Here is a 20,973-nt window from a genome sequence, read left to right as displayed (position 1 = left end):
ACGCGAAAGACATGCATGTGCGGGTGCACTGCGTGCTCATGTTTGCCTCCCTGGTGAGCTCGGCCCGGAAACGCTACTGGGTTGGAGTCCCAGAATAAGGCCTTTGGTTGGTGGTTAGAGTCCCCACTTGTGCCTGGGTTAGGGTCCTAGAATCTAGGTTAGAGTCCTAGAATAGAGTACTAGAATCCGGGTTGGAGTCGCAGAGAAAGTACCAAGCTTCTTTAGGTCGGGTTGTAGTCCCGACGTGGGTACCAAATTCTTCTTTCTTTTCTTTCTTTTTCAGGATTTTGTCTTTAACAGAGCCATCAGCATATCCGTCCACTCGGCAGTGCTCCACTAGAGCACCATTCCAGGAGAGAGTTGTTGTTCTCGCAAGAGTAGCCCTTGACAGGTGGCTTGTCGGGCATTTTGGAGAGGAAGTCCTTATTGAGCTTGATTTTGAAGACTTCGAGGTCCTTCGCCGAGGATACATTGGCTGGGATGAGGTTCCAAAGCTTGGGCCCGAGTACTGCGAAAGATGTATCGTACATCGTCTGGTGTTTCGCCTTGCCTGACTTCAAGAGTTTTGGGAGCTTTGCGGTGATCCCGTTGACACAATCTCCAATATCGTTAATAAACAATATGAATAGGATGGGGCCAAGGACTGTACCCTGGGGAACACCACTGATAATCGCCGCTATAAAGGAGTGGATACCATTCACGACAACTGATTGTGTTCTGTCTGAGAGGAACGATGATATCCAGGCGATAATTTTTGTGTGGATCCCATATCTTTCCAGCTTCTTGATGAGCAGTGGGTGGTCCACCTTATCAAACACTTAAGCGAAGTCTAGATAGATCACGTCGGTGTCTTTCTCATCTTGGAGGCCCGTCAGGATGTCATCCAGGTGTTCGAGAAGTTCTGACAGGCAGCTGTGTCCCTTGCGAAAACCGTGCTGTCTTTGAAATAAGGTTGTTTCTCTCCAGGTAGTTGACTAGCTGCTTCCGGAGAATTCGTTCAAACAGTTTCACAATGTGGGAGGTTAGGGACACTGGGCGGTAGTTCTGAGCCAGGAACTTGCTGCCCTTTTTGTGTATCGGGGTTACTATGGAATCCTTGTAGTAACTGGGGACTTGACTCTTGGTAAATGAGCAGTCCCAGATAAGGTAGATAGGTTCTGCCACAGTCAGCTTACATTCCTTGAGTACCCTAATAGGAATTTCATCTGGGCCTCTGGCGGCATTCGGGTTGACCTCATCAATAGCTTCGATGACATCTTCTTTGGTGAAGGTCATGTCATCGTCGGACGGGGCAGCAGTTGCGGGGCTGAAGCTTGGGTCCTCAGCTGGGTTGTTGGGGTCGCTGAACACTGACATGTACTGCTCCTGCAGCAAGTCAGCTATGCCCTTCTTGTCTTGTACCGGCTTGTTGTCCTTGTCTTTGAGTAGCTTGATGTCAGTGCTACGCTTGAGAAACTGCTTTGCATGTGCAAGTGTAAAAATATTGTGCAAGTGTAAAAATATTTGGGATTTTTCTTCACTTTCTTTACAGCTTCTTGTTCCTTGAGCTCTATCTCTCCATGGATTGTGTCCCGCATCTGGATATGGAGCAGAGCTAGCTCAGTCTTGAGATTCTCCTCGACTCTGGGGCAGTGAGGCTGGCTCTGTACAGTTTTCAACTTTGTCTGGAGTTTTCTCTTCTTTCTGCCGATGATGCGGCAGGAACGCGATCCGGATGGCTTGTAGGGCTTGATGTTTTCCGGTTTGAGAGGAGTATGTTGGAGACATACGTGGAGAAGCGTTAGCCGAAAGAGTTCTGGGAAGTCGTTTTCGTCGTGGCAGGATGCTTTTAAGGACACCCAGTCCATGTCCGAAAGGTTCTGGTTAATCGCTTCCCAGTCTGATTTCTCCAGGTTAAGAGATCTGAAGGTGTTTCTTTCAAACTCTTTGGTGGTGAGGATTGGCTGGTAGGCTGGGTCATCTGTGAGAGAAATCTTCACTATCCTATGATCTGAGAGTGGGGCGTCAACAACTTCGATATTTTGGAAGATCGTTTTGTTGTTGGTGATGAAGAGGTCAAGGATGTTTGTCGACCTTGTGTCTTCAATCACGTGCTGGTCCATGAAGTGGGAGTCCATAAGGTCAAGAAGCTCTTCTGCTGCATCTATGGTTGCTTGCGGGGAGCCACGTTTTATCATTGACTTCGACCAGTCGATGTTGGGCAGGTTGAAATCACCCATCAACATGACATATCCATCCTCCACTGCTGCTGCGTAGTCTTTGACGAATTTGAAGAGGTCTTTAGTGTTGCAGGGTAGTGCGCTTGGAGGGCGATAGACGAGGATAATTGCCGTCTTGGAGTTTTCGCAAGAGCAGGCAACTGCTTGGCAGACTTTGTCGCCGTGCACTTCGATATTGCTGGTGACCAGTTGATCAGAGATGTAGAGTACGACACCACCTCCTTTTCGGGAGGAACGATCACCTCTGATAATATCATACCCTGGTAGGTGAATCTGGGCATCAGTGATGTAGGACTTGAGCCAAGTTTCAGTGAGTGCAAGTATTGGGAAGCTACAATTGATGTCCTGATCGGGAAGGTTGTAGAGGTAGGGAAGCTTCCATTTGGTGTTCCACTGGGGTTCATACACTGAATATTTAGCAGTATTGCTGTGGGTAGCTTTGGGGGTAGCTCTGAGGGTATCTCAGTACATGCTGGTTGAAGAGGGGCTTGGGTAGCGTTGTGGGGCAGGGATTAAAATTAACGACGTCCCGTCGTCCCGGGGACGTAATTAATTGTCATCGGGAGGATTTTTATTCTCTCTCGGGTCGACTTCGGGACGAAGAGAATTTTGCGGGCACTGACTTAATTTTTCTGTTTAAGTTTTCAACACTTTCTGTGATGTACGCGATCGGTGGAAAATACTTATTTAATGGAAAGGGCTTCTTTCAATTGGTTGGCGCGCTCGCGTTTGTGTTGTTCAGTGAGACAGCGGGGGTAAAATCCCCCGTTCGTCAGGCTTTCTTGGTTCACTGGAGAAGGCGGCGCTGCGCACAGAGTCAAAAAAATAAGTGGGCCGGCCCACCGGGAGACTTCCCGATCTCCAGCCTATGCTGCAGAGCGAATTTAAATCGCCGGCAGAACGGCGTGGGGGTCTAACAACGTCATTTATCTAAATGTAATTTATCTAATTTTCATATATATAGGCTACATAGCAGCTGCATTTCACATCAATCGCAATTATTACATAGGTCTTCTCAATGCCATGGAACGCTCCGTTCGCTTGCAATGGGACCTTCACAACTTCCGGCGGTGAATTATATTTGAAAATTCACCGTTGCTAAGTATAATCACGAGTATGATTGACCGCTGTCAAGGAAAACAACAGATTTTTCGCCTCTAATGAAGTCTCACTCCGCAAGTACCGGTAACTTGTCAACCCCAGCGTCTTCGGTTGCTAAGCGACGTCAACGTCTTTGGCGGACTATTTCTCTGCTGATCAACACTATCGTATCAAATAAATTGTAAAAAGACACACCATGTGAAGTTATTGTTTCGTTTTGGCAAGTAGCCGTGTAATAAGCGGGATATGTAGAGAACATCGCCGGTCATGATTGAAAATAAGCCCCTTCAGGGCGAAGCAAGTTCGCCCTGTCGGGGCTTATTTTCCCGATAATTACCGGCGTTCTATACACTATCCCTTTTTACATTCCTGCTGCTTCGGGTTTGCCTTTGTAGGTGCATTGAGAGGATGAGCGGGCGAATCCGCAGTCAGTGCGTGTGCATGATACGCAGGTTTATCCAATAAGTGGTAGTGTACCCGCGCACCATTGGCATGTAGGCCTATGCGCGCTTGTCTCTGTGCGTCTGTGAACGAGAATGACAGGGAGAAAGATTGCTACGCGGAGATGTACGAACGGAACGATATTTATATTTCAAAATCGCTAAAACGTTTTTAAAAAAAAAAGCAGAATCAATTTGTGGCGCTCGGTGTTGATTCTGTGGCGCTGCGTAACAAATTGTTCTATGTACACACACACACACACACACACACACACACACACACACACACACACACTGTGGTCACGTATAGACCACAGTTCTGCGAGGGTGTTGCTTGTCATCTGGAAATAAATATATTATTTCATCAACATAATGTATTGTGTTTTTATTATATTATCAGTAGGCCTAAGTAACGACTCAAAATGTAAAAAATATTTATGGGAAAAATTCGGGACGATTCGGGACGGTTCAAAATGTTTTTCGGGACGTTTCCGGGACGGTGGTGAAAAAAAGTTAATTTTAACCCCTGTTGTGGGGACTGGCTGTCGTGGCAATTTCTCTATCAGAGTTTGCGTCTAAGACAGATGAGATATTTAGATGCAAAAAGCACACAATACTGTTGACAATAAGTGGTTATATATATTTGTAATAAAAGTACGAACAAAGATACATTACAACATGCATCAACAAACAATTAAACAGGCATACATTACAATAATCTGAGGCCTCAGATGGGAGCTTCTCTTTGCGTGTTACTTCATTCTCTGAAGGTACGCTGGGGAGAAGTCCACTGAGTCTTCCAATCAATGAGTTCTTATTCACTTCGGTTGGGTCCTGAAGGGGGTGGTCCCCCAATACTAAAAGTCTTTGTTCACCAGATTGTTATCTTTACAGTTGAAGCTTCCCCCCCCCCCAAGGCTAAGTTGGGGTTGGCGGTCGTGCAATGTAACCCTCTGACTTTTATTGACGCTAGCCAGAGTGTCGAGGAACAGGCCCATCAGCTTCAAAGCATTGTTTGGAAGCTGATTTACAACGCACGAAAAGATAGGAAGAGGCAGGCAATAAAACGCATCACACGACCCTAGAAGGTTCACACTTTAGATGACCCATAAGGAGAGGAGAAGGCAGGCAATATCTGCATCACACAAAATAGTAAGTTCATAGATAGACCAAAAACGTAACAACATGTAGATTTTCCATCACAATCCCCCCTTTGATTATTTATAATCACAAAATGATGCAACCTTTAGGATTAAAATGATCACTTATTCACAACATGCATCTGTTCATAATCTACTATGTCCGACCATGGCCTCAAAGTACAGATATTTATACCACCGTTTGCTTTTACAGAAGGTAGCATAAAATCACCTAACATCACAATCAAGTCATCTGTTTCCATATATTCAAAAGTCATAAAAATAAAACAAAGAAACAAGGCTACCTTTTAAAAACATTTCTAAACAAAAGTATTCTTATTTGATGTGTCCTTAATGCTGCTTCCGTGATACAAACACATGAGTAGTTGGCAAGCACTTAATGTTTACTACTCTAAACATTAATTGTCAATCCAGTCAGTATTAATAACACACAGTATAACCCAACATTTAAACGGTATTCCTCTTCTCTTTCCCATTGTCCTTCATGATGTCTCTGAGGGACCTACATGGGGTTTGTTTAATTTTTTTTTTTGCGTAATTTTTTATTTTTTTTTTGGGCTCCCCATCCCCCCTCTTGACGCATGGACTTTCCCATGTGTCAATTTACCATAATAAGGGAAAGCCCAGGCCTGTAAGCATGGCTTGCTGTTGCGAGTGCACCAAAAACCTTCTACTTTAATTCTGAAAAACATTGTAGCATACATCATGGTTATGCTTTTTGGGGTTCAATTTTAACGTTTTGTGCCTTAATGAATTCTACCGCTGTCGTACATCTGAACTCTGTCTAACACATTTCTTTAACCTTCAACTTTTCTACTTGTCTATGTTCCTTCAAACCACTTTTCCTGATGACTTTCAAACCTTTCAGATGTAATTTTTAGAAATTATCACACAATTTATACACAATCCTAGTTACACATTAGATCTCGTCTCTTGTAATATGCTTGAATGCTGTGTCTAGTGCGATACTTTCTGTACACTGCTCTTCTCTCCATCCGCCTGGACACGCCTCCACCTCTCTCTCTGCTTTTTGCCTCTCATCCGCATCACGGGCTGTCCTTTGAAGTGCCTGTCCCCACGTCTCTCCCGTCTCTGAGACCCTCCGTTTTATTTGGCCATAAAACATTAACAAAATATCATAATATTAAAAATCTGCATTTTTCATATTTGGCAATACACTTCTGTTGTCCCCGTCACGTTGTCAGTCGGGGGTCAGTCGGGGTTAGTCTGGGTCAGTTGGGGTCATGTCATGGCTGTGTGATATGGTTGACCATTCTACAATAGCCCGTTGTTTACTATGACCATGTATAATAACTATATATAATAACCATACATAATATTACATTTAGCTGATCAGGTCGCGTAAGGCTGGTGAGAACCATACAACAATCATTTGGATGTGGTGCTTGCGTGCGTTGTGTTTGTGTTATGATGCTCATACCTCCTCCTTGGACCTGGCCTGCTCCTGCGTCCCGTCAATGCGAATGCCCCCCTTCACCTCTGCCTCTTGGACGATTCACAGTCACTTCACGGGAAGGTGCGGATTCCCAGTCGTCCGCTTCATCGTTTTCCTGATTTCTAATCGGACAATCTTTTAACCAATGATCCTCGGAGCCACAATACAAACAGTCCCGGTTGATTAATCCACGGGACTTTCTCTCTTCTGGCCGGTCGGTTCTTTGGTCTTTGTCGCGACGGGTTGGCTCAGGATTCTCCAGGGCCTCCAGTTGGGCGAGCTGGAGCTTCTTGGTTATCTCTTCTTTTCTATTTTTCTCGAACTTTTCTTTCTTCATGAAGAGGTTTTCTGCGTGGGTCGCGTGACTTATAATCAAATCAAGTCTGGCGGTACGCCACCCAATGCAGTGTGTCTCTATGAATTCCGATATTTTGTCGGTCAACGCATCCAGGAAGGCCGCGGTGAGATTTTCTTCGTACGGAGTCTGAACCACTCGGTCGGTTGGTACAGGCACTCCCCCGTGGATCTTGAACACCTTTTCAATGCGGTCCATCAAGTCAGCCACCGTCTCGCCTTCTATTTGTTTGATTTTTCGAATAGCGGTCCAATCTCTAACCATGGGGAACGCCCCCCTGGCCCGTTCACACAGTCCCTCTACCAGCCGGCGGTACACGGACCCTTGATCCCAATTGAACATTAAATCAGCTTCGTCCCTCCCGGGCATGTCGCCTTGGATTCGACCACACCTTAGGGTCAGTCTGTACGTACAGAGTTGGCGAACTTCGCTGATGGAGGCCTTGTGTTGTTGGACCAACTCTTGAAGGGCTGTGGCGAAGGCAGCCCCTCCCACTGCAGATGGGTCTGGGAGCCATTCCGCTATGTCCTTAATGTCACTGGGTCTCCATGCACGGAAAACGTATGCTGGACTGCCATTCTGGGGGTTCAGTACTTCGATCATGGGGAATTGTCCATCCATCACGTCCCCATGTTGAGGAGTTGGGGAGGACGCCATTCCCTGGTTCCTCAAGCGGCTGGCGACGGGTTCCCGCTTGGTCGGTGTGGCCGTCGCCTGCTGGAATGATTGTGGAGCTTTCCTCTGGCTACGAGTTGCAGGCCAATCTTCTCTCGCGCTGCGAGCGGGGGCTTTCTCCTCTTCTTCGAGGTCAGGGTAGAGATTGTCCGATGAGGCGGCTTCAGGGGCGTTGTCATACGGGAGAGGAGAAGGGGGATTCGCACGCGGTCCGCCGGTGCAGTCCAGGTCGGGGTCTATATCTCGGGTGACATTGAGATTAAAAATCCCTACACTCTCTACGCTCTCTGTCCCTGGCTGATTTTTTTTTCTTTCCTGGCCCTCTCTTTCCCACAAATAAAATGCACACCAACATAGTTTGGAACTTTTCTTTTTCATTTCTGACTCCAACAGCCGTCTCTCTAACTCCTGTAATCGTTTTAAGCTAAAACTCCCCATTTCAGGAAAGCCCAGTTTGCACCAATATTTTAAACCCTCCAGAGCCGCTTCACCGTGCTTCTCCAACATTACCTTTGCAGGCCCCGTTATCTCAGTTTTTCCCGATCTGTTACCCATGTTTTAGATCCTTTTACACTATTAGTTATTATTTAACAAATTATCTAATATCCCCGAAACCTCCTTGTTACTACACACATACATATATTTATTAATGAATGCCTATTATTATTATTTATATATATATATTAGAGCTGTCAGTTAAACGCGTTATTAACGGCGTTAACGCAAACCAAATTTAACGGCGTTAATTTTTTTATCGCGTGATTAACGCAATTATTTTATAAAAAAAAAAAAAGAGAACTTTTTTTTTTTTTTTTTTCTTTGGCTCAAAACAAAGAAGCAGTAGCCTGACTGCTATGTTCAAATGACATTTGTTCAAAGCAGTCGTTTAATTGCACTATAGGCTCTTTTTTTGCATCGTCCTGTTTTGATCAGTGTATATGCCAATGTTGTTATCAACAAAAAATCCTTTGCACAAGGCAAGCCGATGCACTTCACCATGTTGATAAGAGAATTAAAATGAGAAGAATTATGTGACAAAAAAATCAAGGGATATTTAGCATAGAAAAATAATTTGCGATTAATCCCGATTAATTAGAGTTAACTATGACATTAATGCGATTAATCACGATTAAATATTTTAATCGCTTGACAGCTCTAATATATATATAAAACACCAACCGCGCTTCAACGGGTTTCCCTTTTTCCCGTTCCCCCGACAGACTCTAGCTGCCCTTTCTGTTACCTATATAACTTCCTATATATATCAACGGAACCAGAGCTTTACCGTATGTTCCTATAACAGAGTTTCCTTGAACGAGGCCTAAGTTCAGATATAAGTTTACGTTTACCGAAACATTTATATACCGTTCCTGTAACAGATTTTATTTGGAAGCTTTAACAGTATTGTGATCTCACCTGCTCGAATTCTTTTTCCTTTGGATACCGTACTGAATACCCCTACTCCATCCCCCACAGACACCCTTTCCTCGACCCCATTAGTCTGGTTACAGTCACCTGTAGACGAGGTAGAGCTTTGGGACTGAGAACGAATCCTCAGACCTGACTTGGCAGACACCTAGGGATTTTTCACGGGATCATCAGGTTAGGTATCCTGGACGAGCCCCCAAATTGTCGTGGCAATTTCTCTATCAGAGTTTGCGTCTAAGACAGATGAGATATTTAGATGCAAAAAGCACACAATACTGTTGACAATAAGTGGTTATATATATTTGTAATAAAAGTACGAACAAAGATGCATCACAACATGCATCAACAAACAATTAAACAGGCATACATTACAATAATCTGAGGCCTCAGATGGGAGCTTCTCTTTGCGTGTTACTTCATTCTCTGAAGGTACGCTGGGGAGAAGTCCACTGAGTCTTCCAATCAATGAGTTCTTATTCACTTCGGTTGGGTCCTGAAGGGGGTGGTCCCCCAATACTAAAAGTCTTTGTTCACCAGATTGTTATCTTTACAGTTGAAGCTTCCCCCCCCCCCAAGGCTAAGTTGGGGTCGGCGGTCGTGCAATGTAACCCTCTGACTTTTATTGACGCTAGCCAGAGTGTCGAGGAACAGGCCCATCAGCTTCAAAGCATTGCTTGGAAGCTGATTTACAACACACGAAAAGATAGGAAGAGGCAGGCAATAAAACGCATCAGACGACCCTAGAAGGTTCACACTTTAGATGACCCATAAGGAGAGGAGAAGGCAGGCAATATCTGCATCACACAAAATAGTAAGTTCATAGATAGACCAAAAACGTAGCAACATGTAGATTTTCCATCACACTGGCGAAAGTCTGGAAAGGCTGCTCTTGAGTTCTGCAATCTCTTTCCTGAAGTATTCTTGCATGGATGTCACCAGTCCCATGATCTGTAAAAAATTAGCATTGTTGTCAATGCTGGAGGAGCTTACAGTTCAACTTCTGTTCTCCTCGGCTCCCAGTTCCGCGGCCCTGCTTGCAGCTCTCGGTCGCGGCCAGGCGTTGTTGTCCCCAGCTGCTCTATTTTCAGCCGGGTTGCTTCGACCTCTGCTGGGGTACGACGGGGGTTGGGACTCTCTGGAGCTCGGTCTTCTAGGCCTGTCAGGACCTCGAGCTGTTCCTTTAAGATGCGTGAAGGTACAATCTTCCACTGGGCAGTGTTTGTCTTGCAGGGAGTTTCTGCAAAGCCTGGGATGGAAAAACTCGCACCTTTTTCCCTTTGTACATCCGAATCTTGAGTTCGTTCCGTGTCCACAGTATTTGTGGCACAGCTTTGGGTGTCGTAATGGGCAGGAAACTCCTGCAACTAGCTCTTTCCCATCCTTGCCATGGGGACAATTTCTAGTTTTGTAGCGTGGGCAGACTTTGGTGCTGTCGCCGTTTGTCTGCTCTGTTTGCTCTTCAGCTCCTCTGTCAATATTTGACAGTCTTTGTTGAAGATCATCCTCGTTGAGAGGCGAAGGCTGGGTGTTGTGCTTTGGAGAGTTAGCAGCACTTGCGGTGTTGAATACGTTGTTGGAAACGTTGTTGGACACACTGACGGTCCGGGTTCCCTTGGGTGGCTTTACCGGGTTTATTTTAGCCTTGCACCCATGACACAGCCAGACAAACCCTGATGGGAGGTTTGTTATGGTGTCGGGAACATCTAGTTTCTCACGGATCTGGGTACAGTTGTGGGAACCCCGGAAACAGGAGAAACAAAGAATAGTTGGTTTTTCCTCTGAGTCGAAGGCGATGGCGTAGTCAGCCTCGCATTCGCCACAGTATTGGGGGAATAGGGCCTCGATAGCAAGAATCACTCTATCAGCCAACGCTGCCTTACTTGAAAAATTGGCGGTGTCATTTCCGTTCCTCAGCTGGACGCCAAGAAAGTCTGCATAGCATTCCAGGGAGGGAAGGCTGAACTTAGCTGCAGACATCTTTGTAAGATTTCTAGAGTGTGCTACCCTCAGGCTGTATGCGCTGATAACAGTCTTTGAAATTACATCAGCAACAGTCAGTAGTTTACCATTGATGACATCAATAGCTTTGGGATCAGCAGCAGCCATATTGAAACAAGGCATTCTGTTGTGTTTGATTTCAAGCGAATCAGGCTCAATAAAGGGGTCGTTGCCCGTTGTCGATCACGGCCCTTGAACGCATCACGGAACGCGGAAATGACTTCTGACCGCACACAAACCAAATTAAACAGCAAATTCAACAAATTCAAGGTTGTTGTCGCACTGTTTTTGGTTGTCGAGTGTCGATCCAGTAGGCAGAGTAACGGGTGTTTCTCCTATTTCACTCGATCCATCGCGTAAAGTGAGCTTTTGGAGACGTTTCACCAGCAGTGTGACGACTCGTCGACCGATCCCGACTCTGTGCTAATGAAAAGAGCATAGATGCACGCCAGCGAAATTCCTTTAGGTCGGGTTGGAGTCCCGACGTGGGTACCAGAGAGACTGTTGATCTGATCTTAAATACATTGCACTTTCTATTTTACTCATTTCTTTGCATATGTTTTCTTTTACTTATCTATTATTTTATTTTATTGCATGACAATGTTTATATGTGAGGCACATTGAGTCTGCCTTGTGTATGAAAGTGCTATAAATAAAGTTGCCTTGCCTTATACCCAACCGGTATTTGCAAAAAAGAAACTCTGAAGTGAAAGTTCTGTCACAAAACGATTGATACGTATCCGTGCACATTCTTAAGTTTCCGAGGCATCTGGATCACACCAGATGCCTCTACGAATTCTCTTTTGCATAGGAAATATCCTTTTCTAACGAGATGACCCGGAAGTACTTGGAGGAAAGGTGGTTAGAATTCTAAAAATGCTTAGGAAAGGAGCCTCGATGCATCCTTTAATCCTCCTTTAGCATAGGATATTCCTGAGCAACCTTTACGAAAGAAAAGGAGATAGTGGTATCTAGGGCTGCAACAACGAATTGATAAAAATCGATTACTAAATGCGTTGGCAACGAATTTAGTCGTCGATTCGTTGTGTCACGCGATTAATAAGTTACTCATAGGCGCAGCACTGTTTACAGCCAGCCACCGACAGGTTTTTTCATGGTTCATGCACGCCCACAGCAAGCTTTAGTGTGAGCGACCACAGCTTGTATTTTGGTCATATCTTAAAACTGGACTGTAGGCCTACATAAAAGTGTTGTACCTTCACTGTCTTTGGGTTAATAAAACTCCTTCAACTCAGTATCCGTCTAGTCCAACCGAAAACTCTGTCAGCTGCTGCTGCTGCAGACGGTGTGCAGACGGGCTCGGAGTCGGCACCGCGTGCATCAACAGTCATTCAAAGCAGCGGTAGTAATCACACAACAGGACAGTGTAGAAAGTCCCGTCAGTTAAAAATAGTAATGCAGTTTTTAAATCCATGTTAAAATCGGCAGGATATAGAGCTAGTAAGCTTAAAAAAACAAACTGACCAATGGTCACAAACAGTGTCAAATGTGATGTGTTCAGGTCGGCTCAGTAATATGATTGATGCGTTCAAATGCAACAGAAAAAAAATAATTTAGATTTTGGTGAAAACTTGTTTTCCCAGTAATATAAAATAGATAGTAAAGATAGAATTATGACCTGTTTAATGGCCTATCTTGAACTATCATCATCTTATCAGCAATTAAAGCAATATAACAAGTTCTATTTCAAGTTGTCTCGAAAATGGTATCAATAGGTTTGACCGGTTAACCATGGACATCCCTTATATGCATATAAAAGTATATCATACATTGTATGTTTTTTTTTGTGCTATCCCAGTTATGTTTTTTTAATTTTTTTATTATTTAATATTACTTTTAATAGTTCCGGGACGTTGGAGCAATAACCTGTTGTTTTTACACTTCAATCTGCACTGTGAATTTGAAGTTATGTTCAGTTTTTGAATAAAGATGCGGCAATTCCAAATGTTTCTTTTTTTTATCAGATTCATCGATTAATCGAAAAAATAATCGACAGATTAATTGATTATTAAAATAATTGTTAGTTGCAGCCCTAGTGGTATCCCATAGTCCTTTACGGCGGCAATATTTAAAGAAACGAAATTTTCCGACTCATTGACTTCCATGTTAAAAAAAGTGGAAAAAGCTGAATAGTTGAAAGAGTTTAAAAACGCTGATATATAGCCATCATGCTGTTAAAAAGCTGAACCTTTTGATAGTTGAATGGTTTCTGTAGCTGAAAGTATGGCGGATGAGTTGAAGACCAAAAAACGGGAGGAAGAATAAGAAAAACTAGAAATTGCATTTCCTGCAGAAAACGCGTGTGAATGCTGACGGCTGAATGAAAAGCGCAAAGCATTGCTGAAAATTAAGAAATGTAAAATGAATTGAACTGAATAACTTGAAAGTGGTAGCTGAAGTAGTAGAAGCTGAAGTAGTAGTAGTAGAAGCTGAAGTAGTAGTAGTAGTAGTAGTAGTAGAAGCTGAAGTAGTAGTAGTAGTAGAAGCTGAAGTAGTAGTAGTGGCTGAAGTAGTAGTAGTGGCTGAAGTTGTAGTAGTAGTAGCTGAAGTAGTAGTAGTAGCTGAAGTAGTAGCAGTGTAAGTAGTAGCAGTTGAAGTAGTAGTTAGTAGCTGAAGTAGTAGCTGTAGTAGTAGTAGTAGTAGCTGAAGAAGTAGTAGTAGTAGCTGAAGTAGTAGTAACAATTTTAGTAGTTGTATTGGTAGTAGTAGTAGTCAGGAGAAATTTTGAATAGCTTTAATCAAGTGAGAGATTTGAATAGAGTTCAAAACGTTAAAATCGAATTGGAATAAAGCTGTGTGTGTGTGTGTCTTAAGAAAATGGCGGAGCTTTTGCGTGTGTTTGTGTGCCTGAACGTCCTCACGTCTGGCGTCAACGGAAATCAATGAGATCAACTGAAAACTATGCCGGTTTGAAACTAAAACTGTGATTCTGACATTGTCATGCAATAAAATAAAATAATAGATAAGTAAAAGAAAACATATGCAAAGAAATGAGTAAAATAGAAAGTGCAATGTATTTAATAAATGCTATCGAAATTTCGTTTTGGTAGTATTGAAGATACACATGTGTAGATTTGCTTAATGGTTTGAACGATGGTAAACGGTTGAACATTTATCACGTCTTAAACAGTTGAAGTACCAGAGGAAAGTCCCATTGACTCCCATGTTAAAAAAAAGTAACATATGCCATATGGTAAAATCAGTACACGATTGGCTGTATTATGTATTCTCTGTGTGGGTGAGTTTATATGGTTCATGATGACCATGGTTTATGTCATGGATGTTATGGCTAAGTTTCTGGGGAACGATCACATCGGTGACTTAATTGATGGGTTACACCCCCTAGCCACTTTCATCAGGGACATTTGGGGTCCTTTGAATTTTACATGCGGTAAAAAGCCGGTATGATTATCTAGCCAGGCATAACAGTTGCAGGTGACAACATCCAAGCTATTTCACATCTCTAAACTGTGTGCCAAATTGCTTACAGAATGTCCCCTTGCCTTACCTTTAGTGATTTAATGAAACTGGGGAAATCACATTTTTGCTTAAGTCCCTGGGAGGAAAGTCTCACATATCGAACTAGTAATACATGTTTGAATAAAAAATCCTGCCAAGAGCAGGAGTTGTGTGCAACCATAAATATCTTGCTAATGCGTTGAATGGGTACTAGGGGTGTGACGATACACTCAGCTCACGAGACGAGACACGATATTGGGTTCACGAGAACGAGACGAGGTTTTAAGAAAACTACAATGACAAATTATGTGACTGGAACAACAGACTTTTATTTAACCAAGTTGCGCATGCATTTTGAAATGTTTTATTATAACTCTTTACATGCATGAAATTGAAACTAAAACTAAAATTTATAAAAGTTAAATTAAAGTTAATTAAATTAAATAATTCTCTGTTTTCAATTGCAAACAATATTATGTGCAAAACCAAATCAAAGTACCCAAAATGTACTTTGATTAAATGTATTCGTTTTCGCGGTTATTCAGCCTCTTCTTCTCCTCCGGAAAACACGACAGCATTGCAATGTGGTATACGGGAGTAACATGTAGGCTACATCGTATGTACACTCAAATTTTGGGTATTTTAAGTGCACTATATAGTGCATGAAATTAACCACTGAGAATTCGAACACCACTACAAAATGGCGAGCACCCTATATAGTACACTATATCCGTGATAGGGAACGATTTCGAACACAGCTTATGGCTGCTTTCGATGCTTCCCCTGCTTCCCCTCCTTTTCCTCCTCTTCTTTTCCTTCTCCTTCTTTAGGTTCTGGCCGGCTAGATGTTGCAAAGGCGCATTACTGCCCCCACAGGCGACAAATAGAAGTTTGGATAAATCACAAATCTCGCGAGACCGATTTTTAACGCGACGGGTAATATCGTCGAGTTTAATCTCGCGAGATCTCGTGGCACGAGATTTCGTCACACCCCTAACGGGTACACAAACGTATTGTGATCAATGCTAAGGCCGGTGTAATTTTCTCCTCAATGATATACTGGTATATATTGGTGCATATTCTGGTAGCTCAATTCATAATCATCAGAAAGGGGTTTCCGTTATCATTACTTTGTACAACAAGCATTAAGTGCGCAAACTTGGGTAAAAATATTGGCTGGCTATTAAGAAGTTAAAAGCCAAACTTGGTGAAACTGTAAGTCTGTCGTTTGTTTAAAGTGTGAATGACACTCTGCTCCTACATCTGTCTCTCATTCTTACTCTCCTCTTATGTCTTCTCCCAGTGCAACTACGAAGAGGGAGGACTACTTGGAATGGCCAGAGTATTTTATGGCCGTGGCATTCCTGTCGGCTCAGAGAAGCAAGGACCCTAGCTCTCAGGTAGATTGATATTTATTTGAATAAATAAATATTGTTTACCTCATACTGGACATTTGTTTGGAGGACTGTCAACGTGTGTGTGTGTGTGTGTGTGTGTGTGTGTGTGTGTGTGTGTGTGTGTGTTCCCTCGATTTTTTTGTAGCAGTGGTGCTGTGAGTTGGTAACTGAGCAATGCTAGGGGGGTCTGGGGGTATGCCCCCCCCCCCCGGAAGAACATTTGGAAAAATAACCCTTTAAAGGTCCCATGGCATGCTACTTTATGGATGCTTTGATATCGATATTAGTGGGCCCCTAACACAGTACTTGAAGACGTTCCCGAAATTCTGCCGGCACCGGGCTCCGGCAGGAGACAATCACGGGCAACAATCCCTTTCTCCTCCATGTTGCAGTTCATGTACTTCAGGGAGTCGAGCCATAGTTCCTTTCCCCCAATTCCTCCTCAAACATGTCTGAGATAACCCCAACTACAGTCTCGTTGTGGAAATACCTGAGACGACAAAGAACCGACGTGTTATGCGCCATAACACAAACAGCAGAACGGTTATCCAAATAACAAAGAAGTGTACAACACTTGTGTAAAACACACACACACACATGACACTCGCACGGTCGTAGCTCATTGTCTCATTGGCGGGCCAAATTCTCTGGGCTGGCAAGGCAGAGAAATGGGAGATGGGATCTCCCCTTATAACGACATACAGGGCAAATTCCAAAACGGTGCGTCTGAGCTTCGTTTTATCAAAGGCGGAGCAGAATGCCTAGGGCTCGTTTTAAACCCAACGAAATTTCTAGCTACTGGGGGAGCATAGGTAGGCTAGGGGAACTCATATTAATGTTGGAAAACCTCATGCCATGGGATCTTAAAATGGTTTCTTCTGCTGAGGGAAAATTTAAAGATTGAGATTCCAAATCTGCCATAGCAACCAACAGAGTCAAGGTATCTGCTGAGACCAGATCATTGTGAAAATGTGCCTTGAACTTGGCAGAAACTATTTTTATTTTATTTATTGTATTTATTTTCAGTGCCGCTGACAATCTAGCAGCGTCCTCTGCTGAATGCCTATAGAGGAAACACTGGTTTTACCACTGTATCGTACTGCCTTGCCAAATGGCGATGGTTTTCCTTCTCTGGGACAAGCACAGCCGTTGCTTTTGTTGCCGTGGCCTCTCCCTTTCCAGCGGTCAGGCATCGCCCCTTTACCTCCTTCGGGCTGGGTTACTTCACGATTGTGGGCCTGTTGGACAGCAGTGGTCTTGACCTTGTTGATTACCCTTTTGAGGCTGCCGTAGATTCCACCAGTGAGTGATCCTCTCTAGTTTATTGGCAAAGCTTGTCCGCCTTGCGTCTGAACAAGTAATTAGACGCAACAGACCCAATGTTCCCATTGGACCCATTGTTCCTTTGCGGACCCATGTGGACCCATTGCTCCTTTGCAGACTCATTGCTCCATTGCTTCAAATTAATTTAGTGTCTGGAACTTAATGTGGAGATGATTTGCTAGAGTGCGGGCATAAGCCTGCAGCCACAAATCTGGAACTGAACTCCGGATTCTAGTATTGGAGACTACATTCACTCGACTCTGAGTTGAGTAGAGAGAGGCTGAGTTGATGGTGTTGTTCATCAACTCAGCCTGAACGTCCTCACGTCTGGCGTCAACGGAAATCAATGAGATCAACTGAAAACTATGCCGGTTGGAAACTAAAACTGTGATTCTGAAAAAAGTATATATGCTATCGAAATTTTGTTTTGAAGATACACATGTTTAGATTTGTTTAATGGTATGAACGATGGTAAACGGTTGAAAATGTATCACGTCTTAAACAGTTCAAGTACCAGAGGAAAGTCCCATTGACTCCCATGTTAAAAAAAAGTAACACATGATAATCACTTTATTTGTTGGTGGATAATGATTTGCAGAAGGCTACCATGAAAAGACTGAGTACGGATATAAAGTAGTCCAGCTGTAAAGATGATGCACAATTATCAGCCAACATCTGTAAAATTAAGGTTGTAATTGTGCACTTTGAAGTCACAGAGGACATCTGCCCAATCGTGTGTGTGTGTGATGCACAGCCAGATATCCACTACTGTTCCAAATGTGACCACAAAAAACGTTGGTTGAGAAATCCATCACCCAGATTGCAAATCGCTGCAGTATTACTCCAGAGCCTCTCCACTACCAGTCGGTAGTAGGGACAGGAATCAGTGTTTTGTGGCAATATGGTGGTATTGTGATACAATCGTAGAAATTAAATTGTATGTTTCATGTTGTTCAACTGGACAATTTGTTTAATTTGGAGCAAGGGCATGGTGTTCTTTTTGATATTGATGTCATCTTCCTTAATGCTATACTTTAGTTGTACACTATTATGGTTAATTGGAAAATAACTTTATATAATTTGAAAATCTCACTAACTACAGGTTGGAGCCTGTATTGTGAACCAGGACAAAAAAATTGTTGGCATTGGTTACAATGGAATGCCCAACGGCTGTGACGATGACCTTATGCCATGGGCAAGAACAGCTGACGACAATTTGGACACAAAGTACCCTTATGGTGAGTTCAACTTGGATTTTATGGGGTCAAATATGTACCTGTATTTTTCATTACAAACTGTGTACATATTCCAGAATAAAAAAGGAAATTGACCTCTGAAATGTAGTTTCTCATCTATTTCTGTAGAGGGTGCTCTGACATAACCAACAAATTAGCTTTGAGGCATCAACTTGTATATAGATATATATTACATTATTTTCGTAATCCTGTTTTGTTTTATTTGTCTCAACATTGTCATAACATGCCATATACTCCCCCCCCCCCCCCCCCTACTCACCGACACCCCTGCAGTGTGCCATGCAGAGCTTAACGCCATAATGAATAAGAACAGCGCTGATGTGAAAGACTGCACTATTTACGTGGCACTTTTTCCATGCAATGAGTGTGCCAAGCTCATCATCCAAGCAGGTGGGTGGCAGACTGGAAGAGACACACATGCACACACACGGACACACAAATTGATTCAAATAAATCCATTCAAATAAAGTCATGAACCCCTCTCTCCTTTACCTCTGGTAATGCAGAGGTCAGGACTATAAGTAAGTTATTTGACGTAATCATTGACGTTTTGGTAGTGAATGTATCAGTTGCATTTAGTCTACCAACATTTCCTTAATGTGTTCTTAATATCCTACCAGGTATTAAGGAAGTGGTGTATCTCTCTGACAAGTACCATGACGCTCCAATGATGAAGGCTTCTAGGAGGTTACTGGGCTTGGCAGGCATAGAGTTCAAGTGAGACACTCACACTCACACACTCACATTCACAAACTCCACAGGAAACCCACTTCAGAATTTTCGATAGGTAACTCCATCGGGTATTGTGATTTATAATGGGCGGGGACTGGTGGGCCTGAACTGGTTTGTGACTGGCTTATGACCATGTGTGGGAGTCTTGGGGGATGTAGAGACAACAACCTGTCCTCTAATGATCTGTCAAGGGAACACTGGTCAGATGCACAGGGAGATTAGGCAGGATGCAGGGTTTTATACACAGGTCCGGGAGCTGTGGAGGGAATTTAGGAAGGAAGGAAGTACTTTTTTCTTTTTCATAGGGATAACCAAAAGAGGTTTGTGGAGGATGAAATCCGGTATTTCTAAATGAATAAAATAATTAACCCTAGTCACAGTAAAAGTCAACATTTAGGTAAAAAATGTGTTCATTGAGACTTTCTCTAGATGTAGGTGTGTGTTTAGGGGTTAGAAAATGCAAACACTTGAACTGAACAAAAATGTAGTGATGGGGAGACTGATTTATAAATCACATTGATTTCCCTTCTATCTCCTTGTGTTTCTTTACAGGGAGTTCAAGCCTAAGAGGACAACGATAACCATTGATTTTAATTCTATTAATCAACCTGGAACTCTGGATGGCCCGACACGCTAAACTTTACAAGAGTGGGGGGGGACTGACTCTCCTTGCAGGGTCCAGAGATTCGAACAGTGGGGAAGGTATGCTTAAATGCCAGAGAGACATGCTGCCCAATTATCTTTGTCAAAATACTTATCTGCACTTTGGATTCTTACCTCTTCCTTTTGATAAACCTCATGACTATTAGGAACTCTAATTTTATACTAAGCCCTTAACCGCTCAATGCGATGGTGGGTTCATATTTAGGCTTTAACAGTTGCATTTTTAAATATGTTTAACATGGTTTTGAACTCTGACAAAACTTTGGCGCAGTCGGTGAAAGTCTAATACAGTCCAGCAATTAATAAGAGGGTACTTATTATTGATTTTGTATTGTGTTTTCAAGGACTACATAAAATATCATTCTATATGCAAACCGCCATGTTTCTTTCATGGGACTTTGTTTTTCTTCTTATTGGACTCAATGTGGTTTTGAAAGTGGAATTATTGTTTGTTGTTTAGTTATTGGCATTCATATAAACAACATAATGGGTGATATGCTTTAAGATTACACAATGAAATATTGGCATCATTGGGAGCAGGTGCGTGTTATAATTCAGGACTTTGTAAAAAAACTAGAGCTGTCAGTTAAACGCGTTATTAACGGCGTTAACACAAAACCAATTTTAACGGCGTTACATTTTTTATCGCGCGATTAACGCAATTATTATATTTAAAAAAATATATAATTTTCTTTGGCTCAAAACAAAGAAGCAGTAGCCTGACTGCTATGTTCAAATGACATTTGTTCAAAGCAGTCGTTTAATTGCACTATAGGCTCTTTTTTTGTATCGTCCTGTTTTGATCAGTATATGCCAATGTTGTTATCAATAAAAATCATTTGCACAAGGCAAGCCGATGCACTTCACCATGTTGATAAGAGAATTAAAATGAGAAGAATTATGGGACAAGAAAATCAAGGGATATTTAGCATAGAAAAATAATTTGTGATTAATTGCGATTAATCGTGAGTTAACTATGACATTAATGCGATTAATCACGATTAAATATTTTAATCGCTTGACAGCTCTAAAAAAAACGTAACCCACCTCATTTGAATTTTCAAGACTTTTTCCTACTCCTGTGCAGTGGTTTCCAGTTAACTGCCAGCTAATTGTAGATTCATGGTCAATTGGTCACTGGCTCAGGGTGAGGCAAGTTGATCCAACCCCTGTAATATGGAGTGAGGACCTATCATGTTAGAACCAGAGCTATAGGAGAGAAGAGCCTGTTAGAAACAGAGCTAATGGAGAGAAAAGCCTGATGGAACCAGAGCTAATGGAGAGAAGAGC

At 42.8% G+C, this 20,973-nt stretch overlaps 1 protein-coding gene across 2 annotated transcripts in view; it reads left to right on the top strand.

The window, feature by feature from the left end:
* dctd (dCMP deaminase) overlaps positions 1-20,197 on the top strand; it is a 36,567-nt gene extending 16,370 nt beyond the window's left edge. The window contains exons 2-6 of one of the 2 annotated variants that reach the window (XM_030352047.1): positions 15,616-15,712; positions 18,135-18,270; positions 18,562-18,678; positions 18,909-19,005; positions 19,573-20,197. In XM_030352047.1, coding sequence (XP_030207907.1) covers positions 15,616-15,712; positions 18,135-18,270; positions 18,562-18,678; positions 18,909-19,005; positions 19,573-19,657 — 532 coding nt within the window. In that variant the 3' untranslated portion in view covers positions 19,658-20,197. The other variant, XM_030352048.1, reaches the window with a different exon arrangement.
* Positions 20,198-20,973: the final 776 nt, after the last annotated feature.

The sequence above is a fragment of the Gadus morhua genome, chromosome 3 (assembly GCF_902167405.1).
Source record: "Gadus morhua chromosome 3, gadMor3.0, whole genome shotgun sequence".
Lineage (NCBI taxonomy): Eukaryota > Metazoa > Chordata > Actinopteri > Gadiformes > Gadidae > Gadus > Gadus morhua.
Note: the sequence above shows the minus strand (reverse complement) of the source record. Positions and strands in the feature narration are given on the sequence as shown.